The 15,777-nt window shown below is 41.5% G+C and overlaps 1 protein-coding gene across 1 annotated transcript in view; it reads right to left on the bottom strand.

Annotated features, from left to right (window-relative positions):
* Nucleotides 1–4,119: 4,119 nt before the first annotated feature.
* pcdh11 (protocadherin 11) overlaps nucleotides 4,120–15,777 on the bottom strand; it is a gene marked incomplete at its 3' end in the record, with an annotated part of 149,468 nt that continues 137,810 nt past the window's right edge. The window contains exon 7 of the mRNA XM_080415739.1: nucleotides 4,120–4,592. Within this exon, the coding sequence (XP_080271865.1) occupies nucleotides 4,120–4,592 (473 nt within the window). The remainder of the gene's footprint in view (nucleotides 4,593–15,777) is intronic.

The following is a 15,777-nucleotide window of genomic DNA, read 5'->3' as shown; positions in this document are numbered from 1 at the left end:
TCATGAATTACGTAATCAAGTGTCAAAAAACAGCTTTGCTGGTCCAAACAGCTCATGCATATAATGAGGCAGGTTGACACGGTGAACATGACACATACTTTTTGAATCTAACGTTGCTGGAAAAACCGAATCATTGAAAAACCATTGACATCCAGGCTTTTAGTATACTATTAGTATGGTCTGGGGCTTTAGAAAAGTACAAAAATGACGAAGGGGGTGTAATCATGCAAAGTGATCTCTTCTAAGTGTTTTTCAGCACTCTTCAGGTTTCATTGTCCACTGTCCATTCTCGGTTTGTGAAACATTAAAACCTTTGGCAACAAGTGACACCATTTACTAAGAAGACTATGTGCCACTTATCCACTGAAATACTAATACACATTCATATTGCATGTAGTTTTTTCATTTTTTTTCACGTTTTTGTAACAAATGCTGATATCACCATTGTACTTCTACATGGGTCACGGTCGGTGCTCAAACAAAATGGGAGACTGCAGGAGACCAAAAGAAAAATAATAATATTCTATTGTTTTTGTATCCAAAATAACATCCTATTAATGTACATTCATGCAGATGTTTGCCATTTCATTTAAAAATTGCCCTTCGGTTCATCTAGATGCCAAAAAACATTAAATAACATTTAAATAACAACGTTTTGTGGGCAGAGAGTGCTAAAAGAGTGAGGGGTATCAGCTACATAATGCATTGCTGCATTAATGCTATAATGTACATGTGATTCAGTAAATCATTTTAAACAAATCACTTTAAAGTTTCTTACTAGAAAATATAGTGACAATATGCCATCACATTATGTATGTACTGCTCGTCTCTCTCTCAACACGATACAAAATTACCAATTTTGTTCTTGTGAAATACTCCCACAGCAGATGACACCAATGTTGATTTCCGGGCTTCAGGATCAAAAATGGTTTTGTTTCTTGACTCAGCAACCACAACCCAAACCAATATTTCATTAGGCTTACCTTTAAATCTATGCTTTTAAAATTCCACCCTTCATATAATAGTGGGAGATGAAAATAGTTGGGTTTCGGGCTACACACAGAGCCTCACTTTTGGTTCAGTTTGTCTGACTAACAAATCCTGACTTGCAATTACATCACAATTTGTTCTCTTTGATGTGTGTTTACTGTTTATCTTGACTTCATATGAATTGTTCATGCTATGATGCACAAATTATTGTTGTTTTTCTTTTAGATAATGAGAACGTGACAAAATAAAGCTGGGGAAAATAATATCAATTACACCCAAATTAGATTCCCAAATATGGGATTTTGTACTGAGTGACATTCATAAGAAGGTTTATTTCATTTTGTTGTTTTTGTCTTGAGTGAAAATTGAATTCATTTTCCCTAATTGACTCAAGATGGATGGTATTGGTCCTGACTTGCCCTTGACCCATTGTGCTTTTGACTGATATAATTTCACTGAATCACGACAAAATCCTCTTAATAATTATAACAGCCCTGACCCCAAGTGTCACAGGGAATAGTATCAGCAGCCAGGAGCGTGCAAACACAATTTGACTTGGCCCTTCCCTCGAGAATGTCACCTTGCATTATAGATTTACACCTATTCCCAAGTCTCAAGATATCGCTAGAAAATGATTTCTATAAGCTCTTTAGCTGAAAACCTGGCTTGGATTATTAGACAGAATCATTATATTATGTGTGTGTTTAATAGGGATGGCGCAATTTCACATAATTACAATAAAATGGTCAGAACAGGGACCCTATGTGCTGCACACAGTTTATAGCTACTGCCTGTTTCCGACTCTTGTCCCTAGTTGGGCATTTTAAAATGCAGTATTTCTTACCGGTATGTGTTTATTAAGGATTATGGGAGATCAGTAAACTTGATGGGTGTTTAATTTTATCATGGACTTATAAGAATGTTGTTAAATGAATGTCACTTAGTATCTGTGTCATTTTAGATTTCTTTGGCTATACAAAAATAGCAGATATACAAGCTCATAGCTACAAGCTTGTAGATCTGCAATTTTTTTCTAATCGTGAAAATGTGCGCAAATCTTTGAATATATGTATATACATATCTTTTTTAAAGCAAACATTTTTAACTAAAATCTTCTGGGGGGGTCCCTGGAACAAAATATTTCGAGATGGGGTCCACGGCCAAATGCGTATAATTTTGGGGGGGATCCTTGACATGAAAATGTTTTGAGAACCAGTGACCACTGATTATAGCAACATAGGTTTTTTTCAAAAAACTGTTAGGATTTAGAAGACATTTGTAGAATCCCCAGAAGCAAAGATATGAGTTACAAATATTCGCTTAAAAAAAAAATGGATATATTCAAAGATTTGCACAAATTTTTCATGATAAAAAAAGAAGAAGCAGATCTACAAGCTCATAACGCAGTACTCGGTGCCACGCTATGAGCTTGTATATCTGCTATTTTTGAATAGCCAAAGAAATGACACTGATCCTTTCCCCGGTCTTAATGGATTAAACCAGTGATGATCCTAAACCACACACATTCACTTCTCAGCTTAGAGTCATTAGCAGCAGTATAGCAACATTACAAGCAACAGATGTGGTGCTGGAGAAGACGCTGGCAGTGTGATCATACCTGAACCTGAACAGGGTCAACAATCAGTCATAGGGTAGGGGGCCCGCTAAAAGCGCTTTCTACCCAGCCAGGCCCATTGCGACTTACTGCTGTTCTTGTCAGCATCTATACAAAGTGGGAGGTTGATAAATTAAAACTGTGAAGAAAAACTAAACAGCTTGAAAAATTCACAATTCTTAATTAATATGAGGAAACATTAGAGTTGTTAATTATATGATGAATTGCTGCGGGAAGAAGTCAAATGAAGCTTCTATTTTTGGGGGCACTGTCCGCACTTTCCTGTTGCTATGGCACGCATTACAGGTTTCTGGCTTGGCTGGAGCACCATTTTAGATCTTTCGACAACAACGAGTGCCGCTATGAAGATCACACAGTAATTACACTGTTGTGAGAATGCCGTAATTGGCTCCGAACCACTTATCGTGTGTATTGTTCTGAGTGATGAAGAGTGGAGAATGTGAGAAATACAAAGAGAGGAGGAAAACAAAGGCATTATTTCCGACGTGCGTCTGTCTGTGCCTTTCAAGACTGAGCTAATGAGATAATGCTGGGTATAAACATGTTCTTAATAGAGGTGGCGGAGTCTGAGCAATCACCATATGGAAAACATCTTGTGTGTGAGTGTGCAAGTGTGTTTTTTACCCTTAGATTTTGTCTAAGGAGGTGTGTTGAAAACATAGAATACCGGCGCACAGCCTTCTGTTGGCCTAGTTATGCATTGTAGACTTTTTTTTTACCCTTCTGCAGTCCCCTGACCAAAATAGACTTCTGAAACATGTTCCGGCTAGAGGGAAGAGACATCTTCTACCACCTAAAGGAGTTTGAGCTGCATGACATACTAAGCAATACTTCACCAGAGCTTGAACATAAACATCCTCCACCCAAAGCTCACAATTAGCATTTAGCCAGATTCAGCTTGCTCAATACAATATACTCTTATCATTTGCATTTGTTTATATGCAAGGTAATTGTCTTTCAGTTTGCTTGCTGTTCCACTGAGCTGGGGTTCAGTGAGCGTGAAGCGCACAGAGTCCTTTCTGATGATTATACAAACATCACCAAACTGAAGGCAAAAACATCTTTCTTTTTTTTCTTCTTTTTTTTTGTTTGTTGTTTTTTGTTGTTTTTCGTATTTTTTTTCTGTGATGGAACTACTTTGGTATAGAATAACCATTTACATACTACAGTATACATGGATCTGGTATGTAAATACTTAACATCCTTCCTTCAAAAGGTTCACTTTTTCGTCTACATGACATCATCTTAAAAGCAGCCGCTGTTGGGTTCTTTTCTCTTGCATGGAGCTGATCATAGTTTGTCAAATGATGCATACCACACACACACACACACACACACACACACACACACACACACACACACACACACACACACACACACACACACACACACACACACACACACACACACACACACACACTGATCAAAAAGTCACTGACACAGAGTCATCTACGGATAGAGTGGTGTGTATGGACGGATTCTCTTCATTTGTCTTACAACTGGTGCTCGTGTAGGAAGGAAGCGCTTCCGCCGTGGCTGGAGGTCTGCTGCCCGGGTGTGGAAAAGCTTGCCAGGGGGATGACCTTCACGGGGTCCTCTTTCTTACTGGAGTGTCTATCCAGGGTGTTGTAGAACTGTGGCCGGCTGATCCCTTTGTCCAGTTCAGCTTTTTTGGGCACAGACCTGCCCAGGGTATGACGGCCGTCCATGACCCCCATGCAGCCCATGCTGCCTTTGCCACCCCGGGCCCAGCTCTGCTGGAAGCCAAAGGAGGGGAGCGGGATACTGGCAGATGTGGTGGTGGTGGTGGTGGCAGGGGTGGAGGTGGGGCTGTTGCTGCCGGGAGACTGGAACTGGGCCAGGGCTGGGGGCATCCAGCAGCTGTCAGAGTGGCCCAAGATCAGGCACTCCTGGGTACAAGTCTCGGAGGCCTCAGCCAAGGCTTTCTGCAGGTTCACCTCTATGGCTGATAAGAAAGAGAGAGAGAGAGAGACAGACAGACAGACAGAAAGACAGACAGACAGAAAATGGGAGAGAGAGAATTCATTAACCGTGCCACCAAACAAGGCTGAACTCTGAAGATACAGTAAGTGCAGGTGGCGTTACACTGCTTTTACTAGAGCACTCTAAAAGCAGAGAATGAAACTGTAAATCATAAAGTAAATAGAATAAAGTTGTCCTTTTATCAGCGGTTGACCCGCAAAATGTCGGCCTTTTAGCAAAATGAAAGTCGGTGATAAATGTTTCATTTCATGTTGTAATGAGAAAAGCAGCGGCAGAGCATTTAATTTCCATTGGTATTCCCCTGACTCTGTGTGTTTACCTACAATATGCAATGAATTCCCTGTAGCTTAATTAAAGTTAGAGGGGAAAAACTGTCTCCCTGTTTGTGTCTTAGATTGGCTTAACTGTATTTAATAAGTAACGGACATCTTTAAAAAAAAAAAGCATCGTTTATTCTAATCACCGTCATAGCGGCACACCTCAAACCCCTTTTGATCTATCTGGCTCCAGCATAAAGCTGATCACATAAGACAAAGGCAGAATTGAAGGCGCAGAATAAAACCACATGTCTACCTGTATCCTTGGGATGTGTATTTAGTGAGCATGTTTGCCACATTCGAGGTGGTAATGAATGCACTGTAGTCAAGAGCGACCGCATTTTGATTTGCATGCGTTGAAAAGGGTGGGGGCTGGGGGGTTCGCAAAGTGAGTGAGCACGCGGCGAATGGGCGAGGCTAAGCACTCAAACTATCTTATCTCATTATGCCTGCACTGACATCACATGTGGAATGAGTCTGGGACGGAGGCCTCAGCATTGAGCCCCGGCAATAAAGCCTGTCAAACCAGATAATTAGAATGTAAAACAGTATGCACTGAGGCAGTGTTATGCATCCTATGCTTCGCAAAGAAAAGAGGGGTCTTCGCTCCGACATCACATCACTCCTCCAGGCCTCAACTTCAAGCTGTCACACAGAAATAATTCAACATATTTGCATAAGTAAGAATGCTATCAATAATTGAGCGGTCTTAGGCCCCGGTACAGTGGAGCCACCGTTTCCCCTCACATAGACTACACGTTCCGCATGCTCTGTTTAACTCTGTTCCCCAGATGTCGACAGATCTCAAACAATGCATCTTGTCACCTTGTGTGTTGTTTCACGTTGTCCAGCAAAGTTTTAAGATGAATATTTCTCATTGTGTCAGTGATATCAATCCAAACTTCCCTGAAACTATTTGGAGTGTTGTGTAAAAAATCCCTCCCCCCCTTGCTGAAGATGGAATGCAACAGCTTAGGCTTTAATTATGGCAGCAGTGTCAGAAAATGAATCTCCTGGTGTGAATTCTGAGGATATATTTGGAGTCACGTGTGTATAGCCTACGTGGAGTAAAATCTGTCCTCTCCATATTGAACTGGAGCCTTGGAGCAGGAGTGTATAAATCCCCTGGGCGGTAAATGTGTCACCTTTCAGAGGGTCACTAACTTCATTAAGGCAAAAATGGATGCCGCTCACTCATTCTCTGAGCAAGCACAATAGGTCTGAGCCAAGTCCTTGCCGTTCCCTGACTCAATCTTTCTCCAAGTGTTTTCTGCTGTTGTCAATGCCTTTTCAAGGTATTGCCTTTTTTATGTGATAATGCTATTAGTATAGACTTCTTATTCCATAGGCATGCCATGCACTGACACACACACACACACACACACACACACACACACACACACACACACACACACACACACACACACACACACACACACACACACACACACACACACACACACACACACAAGCGTACATGCACATCTTTGCTGCCGGGCAGATATGTTTTATCTCCAAATTTCATCCTGTTATGTTTTTTTCATAAATGAACGCCCTATTTTATAATTTGTATAAACAGTATTGCACAAAAGTTGTAAAAATATCTACTGTACAAGCTCAGATCAGCTATTTATTCTTTTCTATAGAAAAGAATAGTATGTTGAAAGTGGTGGTCTGTCTGTGGGATAAGTGAAAACTAAAATATTAACAGAAGCTTGTGACTGAATAATAACTACATTGGATTCTTTGAAACGTAAGTTCTTTTTTCCATTTCCTGAAAAGTAACGTTTTTGGACATACAAGGTTTCTGCCCAGCAGCAATGACATGCATCTTAACCAAGGTGTTTTGCTCCTTTCTCCCTCGTAAACGATCAGCGCACGTAAGGGGGAAGCTGCCTGTAATGTGCTTTATGAAAGGTATTCCGTGGCTCCATGGCACCCTGGGTGAAAACTACATGAACTCACAGCGCTGCTGTGTCAACAGCCTTGAGTGCTTCCATTTTTTTTGCATCCAGCATTTCACATTAAACAGCTCAAAGAGATGTAGCCCTGTGCCAGTTTCTATTCCAGTGGGGATAGGTTGGATAGGCGGTGATGATGGTGGGGGCGAGCACGGACTGAGTGATGTCGCTGACAGCTCTGGCTGGCTGCTTTCGTCAGCCAGAGGCACACCGTTGCCGGGCGTGTGATGTGTGCTGCCTAAGTGTCTTTGGTATTCAGGGGAAACAACTGTACCCCTGCGGAGGTTTTGCAAGAAATCACACGCGACTGATACCGCGCGGTCCCCTGTTGAAATCAACCCTCTTTTCCTCTTTTCCTTCAAGGAAATTTGAATGACAGACAAGCAGGGATAATGGCCTGACGATGGGGCTTAATAGATTGCGCTGTTGAAATCAGGCATACCTCCATCTCTACCCAAGATGATTCAGCTTTCTTTGAATAGTGCTGATGTGATCACAACAGACACAACCTTACTCTGGAATTCAGACTTTGTAGAGTCGAGTCGATGTCCATTAAACTAATCCTTGGAACAAATGACAGATGTTGACTCCCAAAATTCTGTATGGTACCCGACTCCCAGATCCGCCGAAAAAGGACATCTATTATCCATGTTCTTGTGCTGTTTCTCCAGACGCCTTGTGGGAGCCCCAGTTGGGCTCTTAGCTGATCTTGAGGCCTTGCGCAAGGTCAGTACCACAGCGGTAGCCCACGGCCAACCCATTCTGCAACATCAACACATCCTCAGGCAGGCCAAAGATCGAACGCGGCTGTGTCCACCTTCCACTGACCTTCTGTCCTCGCAGCGAAACTTAACAGCTTGTACAAACATTGGACGCGTGTAACACAAGATATGGTGATACTAGAAGGGGGCTCGTAGAATATAGATGGTGGTTTATTAACCCATTTAGCCCGGGAAAGCATCTTGTGTCATTTTTCTTTGGCTATTCAAAAAATGTGTAGATCTGCTATTTGTTGGAAGAATCATGAAAATGTGTGTTTTAAAGATTTTTTTTTTACTCCTATCTGTGCTTCTGGGGGTCCCTGGAACAACATGGGGTCCAGGGACCCCCATCCAGGGACCCCCAGAAGCAAAGATTTGAGTTGCAAATGTTCGCTTTAAAAAATACATATTCAAAGATGTACACAGATTTTCACGAAATAGCAGATATACTGTACAAGATATGAGCTTGTATATCTGCTATTTTTGAATAGCCAAAGAAATCTAAAAATGACACAGACGCGTTCCCGGTCTTAATGGGTTAATTTAACTGCATGCATTGTGAGATCTCTGCAAATTATATACTTATATACTATATTTCCTGCATCTTAAGAGTCATATACAGCTGATATCCAGCTTCTCCAGCATTGGTGGCACCAATGCTGAATGAATTCGGTGCTCTACATTAATGCTGATACTACAGTAGGAAGTTATGGTGCTCTACATTAATGCTGATACCACAGTAGGAAGTTATAGCGAAACGCTCCAGCGAGATACCATCATGACAATAAGTTTGACTTTGGAATAAAGGTTGCTGATTTGATTTAAAAGATCATAGCCAAAGCATGACTGAATCCCAAGAGGTAGTGCCCTTTCTTCCTCCGTAATGCAATATCTGGAATGTTGACTTCGTTATTTGCATCTCGGTATCATCTTTTTCTTACAGCAGTGGGCATTCCATCTGTTTTATTTTTCTATGATCAACATGAAATTCAATAATGCAAATGTAACACAGTGAGGCAGACAGACATACAGACAGACAGACAGACAGACAGACAGACAGACAAACTGACTGACTGACTGACTGACTGACTGACTGACTGACTGACTGACTGACTTTTGGCCACACAATTAGAGATCCTCTTCATTACAATTGTTAGGGATATTTACCATGATAGCTGATTATATTATTGACAGAGGTAGTTACATCTTAATGAGCCACACATTAAGGCTTGTACGCCTGTATGTCATGATTCCACTCATTATGTTAGCATGCGCAAACTCATTATTGCTAATTAAAATGATAATTGCATGCATCTAGGACATTAAAATCATTGCACAACCGTCAGATGGCATATGCCCCGGCCCTGACATACACAGTAACAATTGACACAGGCTACAGTACTTAATGATTTACTGTAGCTTGGAAAACTGTAAAACCCATGCATTTAATTACAGATGATACAGTTGCATACGTATAGTTATACTGTACCTCCTAATTAAGTTACATCTAATCTTGATATGCATACAGCATGTGCTTAATGCACTGTTCTTTACTTCAATATCCTGTCAACCCTTGAACCTTGAATAGCAGAGTAGCAAACTCATGTATGCAGGAATCCATCTTCAACATTTTTATAGTGAGTTTTAATTGGATCTCACACGGTATCTCAAGTCCAATCGGGTTCCTTGTTGTTCCTTGTTTTGTTGTAAAGCTCCGACCCCTAATGGCATGATTTACATGGCGAACTATTGGAAAGAAGATATTCAATTTCTAGTCTCTGGCAGCATGTGACAAACATGGGACTTACATTTATGTTTAGGCTGAAATAAAAAGGTTTCTGTTTTGAACATTTTTAATACAGTATAACCAGCCTAAGCCATATCACCTCATGCACCCTCCCTCTCAATTAATTCAGGATCAGCAGGGTTAACAGTGCCAGAAAAAAAGCAAAGAAGATTACTGAGCTGTTTGAGATGTTTAAACAAGTGACCTTGACTCCCATCAAGAGTCATATAGAAACATACTGATACCACTAATGGTGCAGTCATCACAAGTACCATAATGTTACTAGTCTCTTCTCTTCTTTCTTATTTTGCCCTGTATGATGGAGCGTGAGATGGTGTGGGACACACAGACATTTAGAGCATTGGTTCTCAAAGGTCCTTGGGGGGTTCCAGGGGGTCCCCAGCAAAATGTGTTAATATAGCATCACAATAATTTTAACCACTTTAAGCTTTTATACTTTGGCTATTCAAAAATAGCAGATATACAAGCTCATAGCGTGGCTCCGAGTGCCACGCTATGAGCTTGTAGATCTGCTATTTTTGAAAAATGAACATTTGTGCAAACCTTTGAATATATACTTTTTTTTAAAGCGAACATTTGTAACTCAAATCTTTGCTTCTGGGGGTCCCTGGAACAAAATATTTTGAGATGGGGGGTCTGCGGCCAAATACATCTACATTTTGGGAGTCCTTGACATGAAAAAGTCTGAGAGCCACTGATCTAGAGAGACATACTGTTGGTAGAGAGAAGCATTATTTTGAATTGAGAGAGGACATGTATATGTTTGTCCATATCTGGAGAGAGTGTAAAAGGGAAATGTGAGAACGTGGGTGATTCTGTCAAACAAATGAAATCTTTAAGGAAATAATTGGCTTTGTAATTACCAAGACTATCCCTTCACGTGGCCTTAACACCTACTCACAAAAAACGTGCACTCTGGATAAGGAAATGAACGGTCATTAATAATAATAGAGGTATTAAAACCACTGGGTGTTGCGCAGGAAAGCGGGGAGCCATGTCTCTAATCAAAGAACTGCAGTAATCACTGTTGGAGAAACTCATGTTTGACATTCACGGAAGCGCAAATCTCTGACATCCCACTTACAAGCACAGCACATTCCTATTCCTCTGAGGCACGTGTGATTTCATGTTATATTTAACGTAATGCACAGCTCCATAAGGATCATGGAAATGATCCTTGATGTCCACCGCCACGGTGTTCCGCGGTACCGTCTTTACATCCACCGCGGTGCCTCCAGCTCGCTGAGCATCTACTGTGCAGAAACATAAACTGGCCATGTTCCAGGGGAGGTGGGGTTGAACGGTCAGTGGTGGAAGAAGTACCGTATTTTCCGCACTATAAGGCGCATCTGAGTATAAGGCGCACCTTCAATAAATGTATTATTTTCATATATAGGGCGCACCGCATTATAAGGCGCATCCGCACTATATGGCGCACTGACGGTGCGGCTTATAGTGCGGAAACCAAGGGAACCAATATTGATACATATATAAGGCGCATCGGATTATAAGGCGCATCCGCACTATAAGGCGCACTGACGGTGCGCCTTATAGTGCGGAAAATACGGTACTCAGATATTTTACTTCAGTAAAAGTAGCAATACCCACAATATAGAAATACTCTGTTAGAAGTAAAAGGCTTGTGTTCAAAATGTTACTTGAGTAAAAGTACAAAAGTATTGGCATCAAAATATACTTAAAGCACCAAAAGTGAAAGTGGTAAAATATTTGAAAATAGCCGATCTACAAGCTCACAACGCCCTATCTTACCATTATTGAAAAAACGATTTCTTTAAAATAGTGAAAATAGCCAATCTACAAGCTCACATGTCGCTGTAGATCGGCTATTTTAAAATGTTTTTTCAAAATGATAAATGTCTAATACGATTAGTCATAAGGCATAAGATGCGTCGTGTCTGAGAATTGTATTAATTATTTTCTCTGCATGCCAAAGTCAGTGCTATTTGTTTTTCTGTACTTTTTTATCTGGCGGAAGGTAGCCTAGAGGCATAATCCCCGACAAAGCAATAAGAGCTGTCATTGTCACTGGTGACAAGGGCATGGGTGAGGATTGAGGAAGTAAATATTCCATTGTGGCAATAAAAAAAAAACGGTGTGCTCTTTGGAATGCAGAACTGTGCAACTAGTCACTATACCACAGAGATCAAAGGTGCCATGTAGGATTCTGACTTGTGTTGTTAAGATCTAAAAGAGGCCAAAGCTGGGGGGGGAGACAACTTGTCAACATGACACACTCAACATGATAGAATGATGTTGTGATGTGATGATGTGCAGCAGTCAGACGGAAATCACCTCAATACTGCTACAGAAACACCACGGCAGAAGATGAATTATCTATCATAATGGCTTGTACGTGTGTGCAGTCGAACCATGAATTCAGAAGAATGATCCTCCACAGCCAGAGAGGTCCAAAGTGTGAGACGATAGAAACAACGAGGCCGCCCCTCGCATTTCCTCCCTTGCTCCCATTTTTTTTTTTACTTTACAAAAACAAATAGTGCCAGATGTAATGAATGGCCTTCTTTTAAAGGAGACAATGTGACTCTGATAAGAGGGGAGTGGGGTCGTCCATATATACTCTAGACTAATTACATTTGAAGCATTTACTGAGACACCTCTGACAATGGTGAGTCTCTGAGCCTCACACGTATTTATCAGCACTTGTGGGACCCATACAGTTCCTCTCCTGCAATCCATCTAGCCTTGTCTTCCCTCGACCCTTCTTGCTTTCCCAGTGTTTGACCCGTTGTAGCTGAAAGTAATTGCAGGCAGAAAACAACATCTAATGATTACTTTATCTAGGAGTCTGAGAGAGAGAGAGAGTGAAAAGTCACAGACAGGTACTTTCAACAAAAGGAGGAGGCCCCCTTTTTTTGTTCCTACCCTCCCCGACATACAATTTCAGACAACAAAGAATATTATTGACTTGGCTGAGATTAGAACACCAAAACAAATAACAAAGCACGGACAGGGGACAAAGAGCACAAAGGGAGAAATAATCCCTCGAACAGGCTGACGCCGTGCGCTTCTTTCTTCCTCTTTGTTGGCACTGATTAAAGGCATGTTTTGGGTTGAAGTGGCCATTTTAAAACTAAACATATACAACACGGCCACAATGTATGGACTTAATTGAATGTAAATCCATCCCTGTCCCAGTCACCTTTGTTGTCAGTGTTGGAAACACCACCTCCAAACTTTAATACCAGCTCAGCATAAAACGGTGCACAGAAAGGCAGACCTCCGCATCAACAATAACAACAGTGTGATTAACATCAACCGAGAACGAGAAGGTGATTGTGAGATGGAGCCCGGTCCACAGCAGCATCTTTCTCCCTGCCACTTGACTTTTTATTTTTAGAGAGACTAGTGAGAGACTAGGGAGAGACTAGTGGTTGATTGCATCTCCTTCATTATGGGTGGACTGCTATTGGGCCAAGCCTCTCCATCTCAGGACGAGACAAGAAAAATTGTGTCAACACAATCAGGCCTGGCCAAATACCCAGCATGGTCCAGATAGATGAGAGGCGCAAACACCATAACAATCTGCAATCAGCGCTCATCACGATAATGACACACTGAGGATGAGGCACAGAGATAGAGATGCAGTGGGGGGTAGAAACTAGAAACCAATGTAAACGGAAACACATAGTCTAAATTATTTGACATAACTCCACGTTCTTAACGCCTGATTTATACCTGGTTGTGTGCCATGTCGTGCACCGAAAATAATCGATCTATAATCTACAAGCTTGTAGATCTGATATTTTCGGTAAGACACACCAGCGTGCAAATAAATCAGGGTTTAGTCATCTTTGTGTTTGTGTGCGTTCGTGTGTAGCCTACTGTAAAGTTAAATGTTTGTTTATGTTTTCTTGTAAATGCATGTGTGTGCGACTGTGCGTTCATGAACATACAGTGTAGATATATGGATGTGAATTGTCAGTGACAGGGAAGTAATACATAAATGCATATTTACAAGAGCAAAAGAAATTGGAATCTCACTTAAAATTCATTGCACATAGATGAATGTCTGAGCATTTCCATATTTCCACAGATAATGGGAAGTCGAAGAAATAGAAAGAAAAAGATTGCAGCAGGGGAGGGAGGTGGAAATATTCTATAAAAACAGGAGAAAAGATCTGATATTTACTGGACCTGCTTACTGTTGTCTTACAATTGTGTACTGCTATAGTTGTACAAGAAATTACTTTCAAATTAACATTTTTGACTTTCAAGTCAATAAGTTCCCAATATCAACCAATTTTTTTATTCATTCAAAGTGAATGAGGAAGTTGATTTCTGCAGTGCTCCTGCATTAGCAGGAGACATAAACGGTAAACAGTTCTCTACTTTACATTGCACACTGAACTGTAGGACAGAAATGAACGGATGTTTTTCAAACCACAGGCGGAAAATAATAAATGAAGTCCTTCTTCCACACAAGTGGAGATGCTGCGATGAAACCGTATGCCAGCCAAGTGCTACGCTACATCCCGGGTCATGTAACAAGCAAATTCATCACACTGACCCATTGCCCCCAATTATTATGGAAAACAAGAATGAATCAAATTAACATTGAAGGAGTCCCTCTATCTGACAGAGTGTCTGCGTGGCCGATGGATTCTGCAGGAGGAGAAAAGCGGGTAATAAACAAGGTGCCACTGCATATGCTATATATCTTGCAGTCATTGATGATTAGCTCTGTTTTTGCTTAGCCGTACATTACTGTTATTGCCTCCATGGTCGGGCAGATAGGGAGGGGATACAAAGGCATTGGCGCAGTCCATCTTTCAACTGATAACTGGCAGGCTGAAAACAACTCAGCACTGGCGGCTGAGTTGTTTTGGAGCATGAGTGATCTGGCCACAGTGGAAACTGTAATTTCTTATATGACATAGCCGAGAGGAAGGCCTCCTGTATAGTTTTCTATTTTAAAAACTACCTGTGTGTGTGCGTGGGTGCGTGCATCCATCTTTAGTATTGGCAGCTATCTTAAAAGTGTGTCAAAGTATGAACATGAAATATTCAGTCTCAAGGAAGGTGAATCCTGTGTCAAATGAAAATGACTCAAGCCCTGCTGTTTTGTACTGACAAGCAACACTGTAAATACATACTCTTAAGTCTTGATGTGAGGAGTGCACCCATACGCACATAATCCCTTCTCTCTCTCCCATTCAAAAGAACTTACTGTGTACTCAGTAAGTATTAGTTGGAGGCATTAGTGCTGGGCAAACATATTACCCATATCAATGTGTTGTGTCGCATGGCGAACATTTTAATATGGGAGGCAGGCTCTCTCCACATCCCCCTGTGCATGTACACTTTAAAGGTTTCTCCTTTTTTGAGCCGGTGCAGTCCCTCCTCCGGGGACAACTATTAATTTTTCACTGAAACCTCCCCTGAATAATGAATCCTGTCCTATTTATATGCCGTGATAAGTCCACTGAATGTCTAAAAAGGGGTTATCATGAAAAGGGTACGCTTTCAGAGAAAGACCTGTTCTTGCTTAACATGTATAATTCATCCACATCGCCATGTTCTTGTCTGTGTGTGTATGTGTGCGTGACTGCGTGTGTTGTTGGGGGTTGGGGGGGGGAGTATGTCATATAACGTATCACTGGCATACATGAAAGCAGAAACAAGGTTGCACATTCAATGAATCACTGCTGAAAAAAAACTCTACCGTTCCGTTTTGATGTTGACTGCACCCCAACCCCCCACCCACCCACCCAGTAAACAAGCGTGTGTGCACACACACACACACACACACACACACACACACACACACACACACACACACACACACACACACACACACACACACACACACACACACACACACACACACCCAAACAAGAGACGATGAAAGTTCAGATATATTCTGATGTACTGTTCAGGCCTGGCATGACAGTTACACTCTCTCACCAAAGTCACATGGGTACTCAGTGGCTGGTGTTAATGTTTCTGTCGCTACGCACTTGATTTCGGTGTGCTGAGCGCAGTCCCTGTCACTAGGCTCTCTCCCTAGTGACTGCATGTCACTGCTTGACTGAGAATCAAGTAAAGTATACTTTTTTTTTTTAAGGGATATGGACTTCTGGCGTCACCATGTTTTCAACAGTAAAAAAGGACCTCAGCTTCTAAAGCAGAGGCACAAAAACACTCGTAGAGCAGACCAGCTGGGTTCCCAAACCTTTCCATGCCAATAACCCCCAATTGTGAAATGGCTTTAAAAAAGCAACATAAAAAAAGCCGATCTACAAGCTTGTGATCCCCTCCA

This window comes from Gymnoscopelus braueri, assembly GCF_963280865.1.
Source record: "Gymnoscopelus braueri genome assembly, chromosome: 20".
NCBI classification, from domain to species: Eukaryota; Metazoa; Chordata; class Actinopteri; order Myctophiformes; family Myctophidae; genus Gymnoscopelus; species Gymnoscopelus braueri.
This window is presented reverse-complemented; position numbering and strand designations above follow the sequence as displayed.